This window comes from Panulirus ornatus, chromosome 22 (genome assembly GCF_036320965.1).
Source record: "Panulirus ornatus isolate Po-2019 chromosome 22, ASM3632096v1, whole genome shotgun sequence".
NCBI lineage: Eukaryota > Metazoa > Arthropoda > Malacostraca > Decapoda > Palinuridae > Panulirus > Panulirus ornatus.
Genome location: NC_092245.1, coordinates 5,154,619 through 5,171,770, shown reverse-complemented (window position 1 = coordinate 5,171,770; position 17,152 = coordinate 5,154,619). Strand labels below are relative to the sequence as shown.

General features: G+C 41.9%; 1 protein-coding gene across 3 annotated transcripts in view; it reads right to left on the bottom strand.

Moving 5' to 3' along the window:
• The window catches only part of LOC139756509 (uncharacterized), a 183,095-nt gene that overhangs the window by 76,140 nt on the left and 89,803 nt on the right, over nt 1-17,152 (bottom strand). For all 3 annotated transcript variants that reach the window (XM_071675958.1, XM_071675960.1, XM_071675961.1), the window contains exon 5: nt 9,792-10,271. In XM_071675958.1, the coding sequence (XP_071532059.1) occupies nt 9,792-10,271 (480 nt within the window). The remainder of the gene's footprint in view (nt 1-9,791; nt 10,272-17,152) is intronic.

Genomic DNA, 17,152 nt, shown 5'->3' with positions numbered 1-17,152 from the left:
GCTTTCCATGGTTTACCCCAGACGCTTCACATGCCTTGATTCAATCCACTGACAGCACGTCAACCCCGGTATACCACATCGCTCCAATTCACTCTATTCCTTGCCCTCCTTTCACCCTCCTGCATGTTCAGGCCCCGATCACACAAAATCTTTTTCACTCCATCTTTCCACCTCCAATTTGGTCTCCCTCTTCTCCTTGCTCCCTCCACCTCCGACACATATATCCTCTTGGTCAATCTTTCCTCACTCATCCTCTCCATGTGCCCAAACCACTTCAAAACACCCTCTTCTGCTCTCTCAACCACGCTCTTTTTATTTCCACACATCTCTCTTACCCTTACGTTACTCACTCGATCAAACCACCTCACACCACACATTGTCCTCAAACATCTCATTTCCAGCACATCCATCCTCCTGCGCACAACTCTATCCATAGCCCACGCCTCGCAACCATACAACATTGTTGGAACTACTATTCCTTCAAACATACCCATTTTTGCTTTCCGAGATAATGTTCTCGACTTCCACACATTCTTCAAGGCCCCCAGAATTTTCGCCCCCTCCCCCACCCTATGATCCACTTCCGCTTCCATGGTTCCATCCGCTGCCAGATCCACTCCCAGATATCTAAAACACTTCACTTCCTCCAGTTTTTCTCCATTCAAACTCACCTCCCAATTGACTTGACCCTCAACCCTACTGTACCTAATAACCTTGCTCTTATTCACATTTACTCTTAACTTTCTTCTTCCACACACTTTACCAAACTCAGTCACCAGCTTCTGCAGTTTCTCACATGAATCAGCCACCAGCGCTGTATCATCAGCGAACAACAACTGACTCACTTCCCAAGCTCTCTCATCCCCAACAGACTTCATACTTGCCCCTCTTTCCAAAACTCTTGCATTTACCTCCCTAACAACCCCATCCATAAACAAATTAAACAACCATGGAGACATCACACACCCCTGCCACAAACCTACATTCACTGAGAACCAATCACTTTCCTCTCTTCCTAAACGTACACATGCCTTACATCCTCGATAAAAACTTTTCACTGCTTCTAACAACTTTCCTCCCACACCATATATTCTTAATACCTTCCACAGAGCATCTCTATCAACTCTATCATATGCCTTCTCCAGATCCATAAATGCTACATACAAATCCATTTGCTTTTCTAAGTATTTCTCACATACATTCTTCAAAGCAAACACCTGATCCACACATCCTCTACCACTTCTGAAACCACACTGCTCTTCCCCAATCTGATGCTCTGTACATGCCTTCACCCTCTCAATCAATACCCTCCCATATAATTTACCAGGAATACTCAACAAACTTATACCTCTGTAATTTGAGCACTCACTCTTATCCCTTTGCCTTTGTACAATGGCACTATGCACGCATTCCGCCAATCCTCAGGCACCTCACCATGAGTCATACTTACATTAAATAACCTTACCAACCAGTCAACAATACAGTCACCCCCTTTTTAATAAATTCCACTGCAATACCATCCAAACCTGCTGCCTTGCCGGCTTTCATCTTCCGCAAAGCTTTTACTACCTCTTCTCTGTTTACCAAATCATTTTCCCTAACCCTCTCACTTTGCACACCACCTCGACCAAAACACCCTATATCTGCCACTCTATCATCAAACACACACACACACATATATATATATATATATATATATATATATATATATATATATATATATATATATATATATATTTTTTGCTTTGTCGCTGTCTCCCGCGTTTGCGAGGTAGCGCAAGGAAACAGACGAAAGAAATGGCCCAACCCACCACCATACACATGTATATACATACGTCCACACACGCAAATATACATACCTACACAGCTTTCCATGGTTTACCCCAGATGCTTCACATGCCCTGATTCAATCCACTGACAGCACGTCAACCCCGGTATACCACATCGATCCAATTCACTCTATTCCTTGCCCTCCTTTCACCCTCCTGCATGTTCAGGCCCCGATCACACAAAATCTTTTTCACTCCATCCCTCCACCTCCAATTTGGTCTCCCACTTCTCCTCGTTCCCTCCACCTCCGACACACATATCCTCTTGGTCAATCTTTCCTCACTCATTCTCTCCATGTGCCCAAACCATTTCAAAACACCCTCTTCTGCTCTCTCAACCACGCTCTTTTTATTTCCACACATCTCTCTTACCCTTACGTTACTTACTCGATCAAACCACCTCACACCACACATTGTCCTCAAACATCTCATTTCCAGCACATCCATCCTCCTGCGCACAACTCTATCCATAGCCCACGCCTCGCAACCATACAACATTATTGGAACCACTATTCCTTCAAACATACCCATTTTTGCTTTCCGAGATAATGTTCTCGACTTCCACACATTCTTCAAGGCCCCCAGAATTTTCGCCCCCTCCCCCACCCTATGATCCACTTCCGCTTCCATGGTTCCATCCGCTGCCAGATCCACTCCCACATATCTAAAACACTTTACTTCCTCCAGTTTTTCTCCATTCAAACTTACCTCCCAATTGACTTGACCCTCAACCCTACTGTACCTAATTACCTTGCTCTTATTCACATTTACTCTTAACTTTCTTCTTTCACACACTTTACCAAACTCAGTCACCAGCTTCTGCAGTTTCTCACATGAATCAGCCACCAGCGCTGTATCATCAGCGAACAACAACTGACTCACTTCCAAGCTCTCATCCACAACAGACTTCATACTTGCCCCTCTTTCCAAAACTCTTGCATTCACCTCCCTAACAACCCCATCCATAAACAAATAAAACAACCATGGAGACATCACACACCCCTGCCGCAAACCTACATTCACCGAGAACCAATCACTTTCCTCTCTTCCTACAAGTACACATGCCTTACATCCTCGATAAAAACTTTTCACTGCTTCTAACAACTTGCCCCCCACACCATATATATATATCCCTGGGGATAGGGGAGAAAGAACACTTCCCATGCATTCCCCATGTGTCGTAGAAGGCGACTAAAGGGGACGGGAGCAGGGGGCTGGAAACCCTCCCCTCCTTGTATCTTAACTTTCTAAAAGGGGAAACAGAACAAGGAGTTATAAGGGGAGTGCTCATCCTCCTCGAAAGCTCAGATTGGGGTGTCTAAATGTGTGTGGATGTAACCAAAATGAGAAAAAAGGAGAGATAGGTAGTACGTTTGAGGAAAGGAATCTGGATGTTTTCGCTCTGAGTGAAACGAATCTCAAGTTTAAAGGGGAAGAGTGGTTTGGAAATGTCTTGGGAGTAAAGTCAGGGGTTAGTGAGAGGACAAGAGCAAGGGAAGGAGTAGCACTACTCCTGAAACAGGAGTGGTGGGAGTATGTGATAGAGTGTAAGAAAGTAAACTCTAGATTGATATGGGTAAAACTGAGAGTTGATGGAGAGAGATGGGTGATTATTGGTGCATATGCACCTGGGCATGAGAAGAAAGATCATGAGAGGCAAGTGTTTTGGGAGCAGCTGAGTGAGTGCGTTAGTACTTTTGATGCACAAGACCGGGTTATAGTGATGGGTGATTTGAATGCAAAAGTGAGTAATGTGGCGGTTGAGGCAATAACTGATGGACATGGGGTGTTCAGTGTTGTAAATGGAAATGCTGAAGAGCTTGTAGATTTATGTGCTGAAAAAGGACTGATGATTGGGAATATCTGGTTTAAAAAGAGAGATATACATAAGTATATGTATGTAAGTAGGAGAGATGGACTGAGAGTGTTATTGGATTACGTGTTAACTGATAGGCGCGTGAAAGAGAGGCTTTTGGATGTAAATGTGTTGAGAGGTGCAACTGGAGGGATGTCTGATCATTATCTTGTGGAGGCGAAGGTAAAGATTTGTAGAGGTTTTCAGAAAAGAAGAGAGAACGTTGGGGTGAAGAGAGTGGTGAGAGTAAGTGAGCTTGGGAAGGAGACTTGTGTGAGGAAGTACCAGGAGAGACTGAGTACAGAATGGAAAAAGGTGAGAACAAAGGTCGTAAGGAGAGTGGGGGAGGAATGGGATGTATTTAGGGAATCAGTGATGGATTGCGCAAAAGATGCTTGTGGCATGAGAAGCGTGGGAGGTGGGCAGATTAGAAAGGGTAGTGAGTGGTGGGATGAAGAAGTAAGATTATTAGTGAAAGAGAAGAGAGAGGCATTTGGATGACTTTTGCAGGGAAATAATACAAATGAGTGGGAGATGTATAAAAGAAAGAGGCAAGAGGTCAAGAGAAAGGTGCAAAAGGTGAAAAAGAGGGCAAATGAGAGTTGGGGTGAGAGAGTATCATTAAATTTTAGGGAGAATAAAAAGATGTTTTGGAATGAGGTAAATAAAGTGCATAAGACAAGGGAGCAAATGGGAACTTCAGTGAAGGGGGCTAATGGGGAGGTGATAACAAGTAGTGGTGATGTTAGAAGGAGATGGAGTGAGTATTTTGAAGGTTTGTTGAATGTGTTTGATGATAGAGTGGCAGATATAGGGTGTTTTGGTCGAGGTGGTGTGCAAAGTTAGAAGGTTAGGGAGAATGATTTGGTAAACAGAGAAGAGGTAGTAAAAGCTTTGCGGAAGATGAAAGCCGGCAAGGCAGTGGGTTTGGATGGTATTGCAGTGGAATTTATTAAAAAAAAGGGGGTGACTGTATTGTTGACTGGTTGGTAAGGTTATTTAATGTATGTATGACTCATGGTGAGGTGCCTGGGGATTGGCGGAATGCTTGCACAGTGCCATTGTACAAAGGCAAAAGGGATAAAAGTGAGTGCTCAAATTACAGAGGTACAAGTTTGTTGAGTATTCCTGGGAAAGTATATGGGAGGGTATTGATTGAAAGAGTGAAGGCATGTACAGAGCATCAGACTGGGGAAGAGCAGTGTGGTTTCAGAAGTGGTAGAGGTTGTGTGGATCAGGCATTTGCTTTGAAGGATGTATGTGAAAAATACTTAGAGAAACAAATGGATTTGTATGTAGCATTTATAGATCTTGAGAAGGCATATGATAGAGTTGATAGAGATGCTCTGTGGAAGGTATCAAGAATATATGGTGTGGGAGGCAAGTTGTTAGAAGCAGTCAAAAGTTTTTATTTAGGATGTAAGGCATGTGTACGTGTAGGAAGAGAGGAAAGTGATTGGTTCTCAGTGAATGTAGGTTTGCATAAAGGGTGTGTGATGTCTCCATGGTTGTTTAATTTGTTTATGGATGGGGTTGTTAGGGAGGTGAATGCAAGAGTTTTGGAAAGAGGGGCAAGTATGCAGTCTGTTGTGGATGAGAGAGCTTGGGAAGTGAGTCAGTTGTTGTTCGCTGATGATACAGTGCTGGTGGCTGATTCATGTGAGAAACTGAAGAAGCTGGTGACTGAGTTTGGTAAAGTGTGTGAAAGAAGAAAGCTGAGAGTAAATGTGAATAAGAGCAAGGTTATTAGGTACAGTAGGGTTGAGGGACAAGTTAAATGAGAGGTAAGTTTGAATGGAGAAAAACTGGAGGAAGTGAAGTGTTTTAGATATCTGGGAGTGGATTTGGCAGCGGATGGAACCATGGAAGCGGAAGTGAATCATAGGGTGGGGGAGGGGGCGAGAGTTCTGGGAGCGTTGAAGAATGTGTGGAAGTTGAGAACATTATCTCGGAAAGCAAAAATGGGTATGTTTGAAGGAAAAGTGGTTCCAACAAAGTTATATGGTTGCGAGGCGTGGGCTATGGATAAAGTTGTGCGGAGGAGGGTGGATGTGCTGGGAATGAGATGTCTGAGGACAATATGTGGTGTGAGGTGGTTTGATCGAGTAAGTAATGTAAGGGTAAGAGAGATGTGTGGTAATAAAAAGAGTGTGGTTGAGAGAGCAGAAGAGGGTGTTTTGAAATGGTTTGGTCACATGGAGAGAATGAGTGAGGAAAGGCTGACCCAGAGGATATATGTGTCAAAGGTGGAGGGAACGAGGAGAAGTGGAAGAGCAAATTGGAGGTGGAAAGATGTAGTGAAAAAGATTTGAGAAATCGCGGCCTAAACATGCAGGAGGGTGAAAGGCGTGCAAGGAATGGAGTGAATTGGAACGATGTGGTATACCGGGGTCGACTTGCTGTCAATGGATTGAACCAGGATATGTGAAGCGTCTGGGGTAAACCATGGAAATGTCTGTGGGGCCTGGATGTGGAAAGGGAGCTGTGGTTTCGGTGCATTATTACATGACAGCTACAGATTGAGTGTGAACAAATGTGGCCTTTGTTGTCTTTTCCTAGCGCTACCTCATGTACATGAGGGGGGAGTGGGTTGTATTTCATGTGTGGCGGGGTGGCGATGGGAATGAATAAAGGCAGACAGTATGAATTATGTACATGTGTATATATATGTATATGTCTATGTGTATATATGTATACATTGAGATATATAGGTATGTATATTTGCGTGTGTGGATGTGTATGTATAAATATGTGTATGTGGGTGGGTTGGGCCATTCTTTCATGTTTCTTTGCACTACCTCGCGAACGCGGGAGACAACGACAAAGGAAAATAAATAAATAAATAAATAAATAAATAAATAAAACATAAGTGTTACATGTGACAAGGAGACTGAATGCTTGTGAACAGAATGCCAGAAGTACACTTCTGGGTGAGTTAAAAAGAAAAGACAGCTACATGGGTCAAAGGAGTGTGACTTGACAACGAGTGAAGTGCTGGCTCATCACATAACCATCACTGACCCTCCAATACCCAGCAAGCTGTACCTCTAAAATACCTCCCTGGCCAGAGTCTGCCATACAACTACTACCTACTTGTAATGTAATCCTCTCCCTATCATCTATTCCACTTTCTTTTCACCTTAAACCCTAAAGTAACAAGTGACATATCTTCTATCATCATTTCAAATTAGATTTTTAAAGCACTCTCTCTATCTTTGTAATAAGACTGTGTGGAGGAGGGCGGATGTGTTGGAAATGAAATGTTTAAGGACAATATGTGGTGGGAGGAGGCTTGACTAAGTAAGAAAAGGGTAAGAGATATGTGAGATGTGTGGTAATAAAAAGAGCATGGTTGAGAGAGCTGAAGATGGTGTGCTGATACAGTTTGACATATGGAGAGAATGTGTGAGGAAAGGTTGACAAAGAATATACATGTCAGAAGTGGAGAGAACAAGAAGAATGGAGAGGCCAAGTTGGAGATGGAACGATGGCAAGAAAAATAGTTTGAGGGATTGGGTTGTAAACATGCAGGAGGGTGAAAGGCATCCACAGGATAGAGTGAACTAGAATGATGTGGTATACTGGGGTTGATGTGATGTCAATGGATAGAACAATGGCCTAGGAAGTATTCTGGATAAACCACGGAAAGGTCTGTTAGGGCTGTTTGTGGATAGGGAGCTGTGGTTTCAGCAAATTTCACATAACAGCTACAGAATGCATTTGAGAGGATGAAGCTTTTTTTTTTTTCATATCCTGGGACTATCTCGCTAATGCAAGAAACAGTGATCAAGTAATTCAAAAAAAGTAAGACATCAATGAAACTGTTCCTCATAATGTACGTTGTGATTAAATATCCTATACTTTAAGTAAATACTTGAGGGCTAAATGTCTTAAAAGTTAAATCTTGTACAAAGTAACAGTGATTTCTATTTGCAAAGTAATGTTTCATTATTAACAGCCGACTTTAAAATCATAATATATACATATGTTGTAGATTTATATAATCATTAGAAAATTATCCTTTCTATTGATAAAATATGGTCATGCAAAATATCAAAAAAGCAGCACATTTTGTCAAATCGCAAGCACTGGGTAAAACTTTTTTGAAATAGCACATTTCTCATTTGAAGGAACACCAAAAGCACTTAAATATTCACAGATGATCTGGGAGTGGATCTGGCAGCGGATGGAACCATGGAAGCCGAAGTGGATCATAGGGTGGGGGAGGGGGCGAAAATTCTGGGAGCCTTGAAGAATGTGTGGAAGTCGAGAACATTATCTCGGAAAGCAAAAATGGGTATGTTTGAAGGAACAGTGGTTCCAACAATGTTGTATGGTTGCGAGGCGTGGGCTATGGATAGAGTTGTGCGCAGGAGGATGGATGTGCTGGAAATGAGATGTTTGAGGACAATGTGTGGTGTGAGGTGGTTTGATCGAGTAAGTAACGTAAGGGTAAGAGAGATGTGTGGAAATAAAAAGAGCGTGGTTGAGAGAGCAGAAGAGGGTGTTTTGAAATGGTTTGGGCACATGGAGAGAATGAGTGAGGAAAGATTGACCAAGAGAATATATGTGTCGGAGGTGGAGGGAACAAGGAGAAGAGGGAGACCAAATTGGAGGTGGAAAGATGGAGTGAAAAAGATTTTGTGTGATCGGGGCCTGAACATGCAGGAGGGTGAAAGGAGGGCAAGGAATAGAGTGAATTGGAGCGATGTGGTATACCGGGGTTGACGTGCTGTCAGTGGATTGAATCAAGGCATGTGAAGCGTCTGGGGTAAACCATGGAAAGCTGTGTAGGTATGTATATTTGCGTGTGTGGACGTATGTATATACATGTGTATGGGGGTGGGTTGGGCCATTTCTTTCGTCTGTTTCCTTGCGCTACCTCGCAAACGCGGGAGACAGCGAAAAAAAAAAAAAATAAAAAATAAAATAAAAAAGATGATCACTTAGTAATCCTTATCTGCTTAAAGTTTATCATTCATGCATAATTAGTGTCCTTTATGAACAAGTGAAAATTTAGCCTTTAGCAAATAAATGTAAAATGTTTTTCCAATAACACAAAGTACAAATGGACACAGCATTCAAATTAATAAAGATATTCAAAAATGTTTTACAGTTTTGATAAGGAAAAATATCTGCGTAAAAGGTTTATATGTAATATTCATTGCTAATGATCATCAAAGATACACCAAATCAGACCATGGGAACTCCCATCAAGGGGGTGGCCACTACAAGTCTACACTTATCCATGTTCTCACATGCCTCCTTCATACACTCTCCTTGTGAACTCCACATCTTGCAATCTTTCCATATGACCAAACCACCTCAAAACATCATGTATGACCCACTCTACCACTCCACAATTCATTCCCTCTGTATTCCCAGCCATACTAAATCTCTAATACACCCCTTCATTGCTTTCTTCACTTCATCAGTCATACCACATGCCCTCTCAAATAGCTCATTTCCATAGCCTGGATTCTTGACCATTGTGATGCATTCCATGTCCATGTTTTGGCTGCATAGGTTAGGGTCAGGAGGAATATGCTGTCCTTAAAACATCTGCCTATTTAGGACTTGTATACAAAATTTATCATACAGACAACTGTACCACTTCTGAAATTGTCATCCACATTGGTGATGATCCATACATTTATACTTATTTGGCAGTAATGAAATTTTCCTACCTGATGGATTATGCAATTTCAGTGTTTCATAAACATGGTGGGAAAAATTATTCAAAATCATTTTGTGCAACACCAACTTCTTCCTAATGTTCCTATAATTTTATCTAACTATCTATATCTCTGATGCCTGTTCCCTTTTGGAAATCCCTTGAGGGGATGGCTACAGCAAAGGAGCTGTCATAACTGATGAACTCCAGCTCTGCTTCTTAGCCTTTATGCCTCACTCCTTACTAGGCCACTAGCAAAGGGCAACTCTAGCACAGTGTTTTCAGAGGATCCTACTTAATGTTCCCACCAGCTAACATCACCTAACGCGTCTACCTAATATTCACTTTCTCTACTATGAGGAAAATTTTTTTCTTTTCCATGATGACTTCAAAAACTTCATATAGAAATTATGATGTATTTAGCCTCACTTACCGGGAGAGGGTTCTTGTAACAGATCCTTCTTCATCCACCTCTTGTTGAAACCCGTAGTTAGAATTTCTTATCCTATCTGCATTTACAGACTGTTTTTTTGGTACTTCATCCATATCTTGTACATCACTAATAGTTACAACCATGACCTTGTGGTGCTGATTTAATTGCTGGAAAATATATTCATCAGTTGCTTGAAGAGCCTCATCACTTGTCATATAATGAGCATCCAAAGTAGGAATGTCACACCCTTCTCTAACTTCTTGTTCCACTGGAATGTTTCCAAGTTCTAAATGGATATGGGGACTCTGTAATTGATGTTGGGGACTGTGTGATGGATCTTGGGTGCTTTGTGATGAATCTGCAGTGACATCTCTTTCATCAGATGATGTTATTGGGGGTTCTGATGGTGATGTAACTGTGGTAGCAACTGGAGAGAGTGTAGATTTGTCCTTCTGAGTTTGGAAAACAGGTTCTGGTCTTCTGTAAAATAAATCATACTTTAACGGACATGTCTATACTTACTGAACATCTGCATTACTAAACTATGTTTTAGGGAATAGGAGGATCTCTCATTCTGATACCTTCATAATATTTTATGAAGTTACCACACATCTATACTGCTTCAAAGAAGCCATTTCCTACATTCATGTGATTGATATTTTTTCCAACTTAATCAAGGTTTCCTCATTCAGGAATCAAGATAACTAGGCAACTCCACAATGTGAAACTGATATGGACTTTCTTTTCTGCCAGAATTCTGAGTTCCAACTGTAAATACTGAAGATAAGCGAACAAGAAACAGTGAAAAAGTACCTACATGTTTTAGTTACTGATCTACTATGAACATGTCTAGATAACTTAGTTCTCATGCATATTCTTCTCTAATACACCAACCTGTACAGAAAACACACACCTGAATCATTCCTGCAATATACGTTTTCACGAAGTCTTTCTGAATAACCAATAACTGTTCTTTTAGCCTTTTCTATTGGCATCTTGGTCTTCTACTGTTCATTACCTCAAGATCTATTTTCCTGAATCTTGTTAATTTACATTTCATTATCTCAAGATACATATTCCTAAGTGTCAAAACCCTGCTCAATACAGAACCAAATGATTATTTGCCAAACCAGATGCGAAAGATGCCATTCATATTAAAGATTCTTCATCTTTGCCCATTCCTTACTCTATCATTCTTTCACTCAACATGCATTCTTTGAAAATATCTGTCAGTATACAATAAAAATTGTGGTTGAGAGAGCAGAAGAGGGTGTGTTGAAATGGTTTGGATATATGGACAGAATGAGTGAGAATAGATTGACAAAGAGGATATATGAGTCAGAGGTGGAGAGAACAAGAAGTGGGAGACCAAATTGAAGATGGAAAGACGGAGTGAAAAAGATTTTGAATGATTGGAGTCTGAATATACAAGAGGGGAGAGGTGTGCAAGGAACAGAATGAATTGAAATGAGGGCCTGAACATAAATGAGGTTGAGAGGGGTACAAGGAATAGAGTGAAGTGGAACGATGTGGTATACCAGGGTCGATGTGCTGTCAATGGACTGAACCAAGTCATGTGAAATATCTTAGGTAAACCATGGAAAGCTCTGTGGGGCCTGGATATGGATAGGGAGTTGTGGTTTTGGTGCATTATACATGACAGCTAGAGAGTAAGTGTGAACGAATGTGACCTTTATTGTCCGTTTTCCTGAAGCTACCTCGCTGGCAGGGGTTATCCCGAGGGATAGGGGAGAAAGAATACTTCCCACATATTCCCTGCATGTCGTAGATGGTAACTAAAAGGGGAGGGAGCAGGGGGGCTGCAAAATTCTCCCCTTCCTTTTTTAATTTTTCAAAAGAAGGAACAGAGAAGGGGGTCAAAAGAGGATATTTTCTCTAAGGTTTGGTCCTCTGTTCTTAACACTACCTTGCTAACACGGGAAATGGTGTATGTACAAAAAAGTCAGGGGTTGGTGAAATGACAAGAACTAAGGAAGGAGTAGCACTACTTCTGAAGCAGGAATTATGGGAGTATTTGATAGTGTATAAAAGAGTAAAGTCTAGATTGATGTGGGTAAAACTGAAAGTGGATGGAGGGAGGTGGGTGATTATTGGTGTATATGCACCCGGATATGAGAAGAAAGATCATGAGAGGCAAGCGTTTTGGGAGCAGCTGGCTGAGTGAGCGTGTTGTGGCAGCTTTGATATACGAGACCGGGTTTTAGTGATGGGTGATTTAAATGCGACGGTGAGTAATGTGGCAGTTGAGGGTATAACTAGTGTACATGGGGTATTCAGTGTTGTGAATAGAAATAGTGAAAACCATGTCGATTTGTATGCTGAAAAAAGACTGGTGATTGGGAATATCTGGTTTGAAAAGAGAGATATACACAAGTATACATATGTGAGTATGAGAGATGGTCAAGGGCATTATTGGATTATGTGTTAACTGATAGGTATGTAAAAGAGACTTATGGATGTTAATGTGCTGAGAGGTGAAACTAGAGAGAAGTCTGATCACTATCTTATGGAGGCGAAGGTGAAGATTTGTAGAGGTTTTCAAAAAAGAAGAGAGAATGTTGGGGAGAAGAGAGGGGTGAGAGTAAGTGAGCATGGAAAGGAGACTTGTGTTTGAAAGTACCAGGAGAAATTGAGTGTAGAATGGGAAAAGCTGAGAGAGCAAATGATGCAAGGAGAGTGGGCGAGGAATGGGGTGTATTTAGAAAAGCAGTGATGGCTTGTGCAAAAGATGCATGCGGCATATGAAAGGAGGGTGGTGGGCAGATTAGAAAGAGGTAGTAAGTGGTAGGATGAAGAAGTAAAGTTGTTAGTAAAAGAGAAAAGAGAGGCATTTGGATGATACCTGCAAGAAAGAAGTGCAAATGACTGGGAGATTTATAAAAGAAAGCAGCAGGAGGTCAAGAGAAAGGTGCAAGGGTTGAAAAAGAAGGCAAATGAAAGTCGGGGTAAGAGAGTATCATAATTTTAGGGAGAATAAAAAGATGTGTTGGGAGGCAGTGAATAACTTGCGTAAGACAAGAGAACAAATGGGAACATCAATAAAGGGAACAAGTGGGGAGGTAATAACAGGTAGTGATGAAATGAGTGGAAGATGCAGAGAGAGTGAGAGGAAGATGCAGAGAGTATTTTGAAAGTCTGTTGAATGTGTTTGATGATAGAGTGGAAGATATATGGTGTTTTGGTCGGGGTGGTGTATGAAGCAAAAGGGTCAGGGAAAATGGTTTGGTAAAAAGAGAAGAGGCAGTGAAAGCTTTGTAGAAGAAGAAGTCTAGCAAGGTGGTGGGTTTGGATGGTATTGCAGTGGAATTTATGGAAAAAGGGATGACTGTGTTGTTGCTTGGTTGGTTAGAATATTCAATCTATGTATGGACCATGGTAAAGTGCCTGAGGAATAGCAGAATGCATGCATAATGCCTTTATACAGAGGCAGAGGGGAGTGTTCAAACTACAGAGGCATAAGTTTGTTGAGCATTCGTGGGAAATAATATGGGAAGGTATTGATTAAGAAGGTGAAGGCATGTATACAGCATCAGATTGGGGAATAGCAGTGTGGTTTTGAAAATAGTGCAGGATGTGTAGATGAGGTGTTTTTTTTTAAGAATATTTATTCATTTATTTGTTTTGCTTTGTCGCTGTCTCCTGCGTTAGCGAGGTAGCGCAAGGAAACAGACAAAAAAATGGCCCAACCTACCCACATACACATGTATATACATACATGTCCACACACACACATATACATACCTATACATCTCAACGTATACATATACATACACACACAGACATATACATATATACACATGTACGTAATTCATACTATCTGCCTTAATTCATTCCCATCGCCACCTCGCCACACATGAAATAACAATCTCCTCCCCCCAAATGTGCGCGAGGTAGCACTAGGAAAAGAAAACAAAGGCCACATTCGTTCACACTCAGTCTCTAGCTGTCATGTAATAATGCACTGAAAACACAGCTCCCTTTCCACATCCAGGCCCCACAGAACTTTCCATGGTTTACCCCAGACGCTTCACATGCCCTGGTTCAATCCACTGACAGCACGTCGACCCTGGTATACCACATCATTCCAATTCACTCCATTCATTGCACGCCTTTCACCCTCCTGCATGTTCAGGCCCCGACCACTCAAAATATTTTTCACGCCATCTTTCCACCTCCAATTTGGTCTCCCACTTCTCCTCTTTCCCTCCACCTCTGACACATATATCCTCTTGGTCAATATTTCCTCACTCATTCTCTCCATGTGACCAAACCATTTCAAAACACCCTCTTCTGCTGTCTCAACCACACTCTTTTTATTACCACACATCTCTCTTACCCTGTTATTACTTACTCGATCAAACCACCTCACACCACATATTGTCCTCAAACATCTCATTCCCAGCACATCCACCCTCCTCCGCACAACTCTATCCATAGCCCAGACCTCGCAACCATACAACATTGTTGGAACCACTAGTCCTTCAAACATACCCATTTTTGCTTTCCAAGATAATGTCCTCAACTTCCACACATTCTTCAACGCTCCCAGAACTTTCGCCCCCTCCCCCAGCCTATGATTCACTTCCGCTTCCATGGTTCCATCCGCTGCCAGATCCACTCCCACATATATAAAACACTTCACTTCCTCTAGTTTTTCTCCATTCAAACTTACCTCCCAATTGACTTGTCCCTCAACCCTACTGTACCTAATAACCTTGCTCTTATTCGCATTTACTCTTAACTTTCTTCTTCCACACACTTTACCAAACTCAGTCACCAGCTTCTGCAGTTTCTCACACGAATCAGCCACCAGCACTGCATCATCAGCAAACAACAACTGACTCACTTCCCAAGCTCTCTCATCCACAACAGACTGCATACTTGCCCCTCTTTCCAAAATTCTTGCATTCACCTCCCTAACAACCCCATCCATAAACAAATTAAGCAACCATGGAGACACCACACCCCTACTGCAAACCTACACTCACTGAGAACCAATCACTTTCCTCTCTTCCTACACGTACACATGCCTTACATCCTAAATAAAAACTTTTGACTGCTTCTAACAACTTTCCTCCCACACCATATATTCTTAATACCTTCCACAGAGCATCTCTATCAACTCTATCATATGCCTTCTCCACATCCATAAACGCTACATACAAATCCATTTACTTTTCTAAGTATTTCTCACATACATTCTTCAAAGCAAATACCTGATCCACACATCCTCTACCACTTCTGAAACCACACTGTTCTTCCCCAATCTGATGCTCTGTACATGCTTTCACCCTCTCAATCAATACCCTCCCATATAATTTCCCAGGAATATTCAACAAACTTATACCTCTGTAATTTGAGCACTCACTTTTATCCCCTTTGCCTTTGTACAATGGCACTATGCATGCATTCTGCCAATCCTCAGGCACCTCACCATGAATCATACATACATTAAATAACCTTAACAACCAGTCAACAATACAGTCACCCCCTTTTTTAATAGATTCCACTGCAATACCATCCAAACCCACTGCCTTGCCGGCTTTCATCTTTTGCAGAGTTTTTACTACCTCTTCTCTGTTTACCAAATCATTTTCCCTAACCCTCTCACTTTGCACAGCACCTCGACCAAAACACTCTATATCTGCCACTCTATCATCAAACACATTCAACAAACCTTCAAAATACTCACTCCATCTCCTTCTCACATCACCACTACTTGTTATCACCTCCCCATGAGCCCCCTTCACTGAAGTTCCCATTTGTTCCCTTGTCTTACGCACTTTATTTACCTCCTTCCAAAACATCTTTTTATTCTCCCTAAAATTCAATGATACTCTCTCACCCCAACTCTCATTCGCCCTCTTTTTCACCTCTTGCACCTTTCTCTTGACCTCCTGCCTCTTTGTTTTATACATCTCCCAGTCATTTGCATTATTTCCCTGCAAAAATCATCCAAATGCCTCTCTCTTCTCTTTCACTAATAATCTTACTTCTTCATCCCACCACTCACTACCCTTTCTAATCTACCCATCTCCCATGCTTCTCATGCTACAAGCATCTTTTGCGCAAGCCATCACTGCTTCCCTAAATACATCCCATTCCTCCCTCACTCCCCTTACATCCTTTGTTCTCACCTTCTTCCATTCTGTACATATATTTCTCCATTCTTATATATATTGAAGAATATATGTAAGAAATACTAAGAAATACAAATGGATTTGTATGTAGCATCTATGGATCTGAAGAAGGTATATGATAGGGTTGATAGATGCTTTGTGGAAGGTTTTAAGAGTATATGGTGTAGAATGTAAGTTGCTAGAAGCAGTGAAAAGTTTTTACCAAGGATATGAAGCATGTGTACGAGTAGGAAGAGTGATTGGTTCTCAGTGAATATCAGTTTGTGGCAGGGGTGTGTGATGTCCCCATGGTTGTTTAATTTGTTTATGGATGGGGTGGTTAGAGAGGTTTTTTTTCTTTTTTTTTGCTTTGTCGCTGTCTCCCGCGTTTGCGAGGTAGCGCAAGGAAACAGACGAAAGAAATGGCCCAACCCACCCCCATACACATGTATATACATACGTCCACACACGCAAATATACATACCTACACAGCTTTCCATGGTTTCCCCCAGACGCTTCACATGCCCCGATTCAATCCACTGACAGCACGTCAACCCCGGTATACCACATCGCTCCAATTCACTCTATTCCTTGCCCTCCTTTCACCCTCCTGCATGTTCAGGCCCCGATCACACAAAATCTTTTTCACTCCATCTTTCCACCTCCAATTTGGTCTCCCTCTTCTCCTCGTTCCCTCCACCTCCGACACATATATCCTCTTGGTCAATCTTTCCTCACTCATTCTCTCCATGTGCCCAACCCATTTCAAAACACCCTCTTCTGCTCTCTCAACCACGCTCTTTTTATTTCCACACATCTCTCTTACCCTTACGTTACTTACTCGATCAAACCACCTCACACCACACATTGCCCTCAAACATCTCATTTCCAGCACATCCATCCTCCTGCGCACAACTCTATCCATAGCCCACGCCTCGCAACCATACAACATTGTTGGAACCACTATTCCTTCAAACATACCCATTTTTGCTTTCCGAGATAATGTTCTCGACTTCCACACATTCTTCAAGGCTCCCAGAATTTTCGCCCCCTCCCCCACCCTATGATCCACTTCCGCTTCCATGGTTCCATCCGCTGCCAGATCCACTCCCAGATATCTAAAACACTTCACTTCCTCCAGTTTTTCTCCATTCAAACTCACCTCCCAATTGACTTGACCCTCAACCCTACTGTACCTAATAACCTTGCTCTTATTCACAT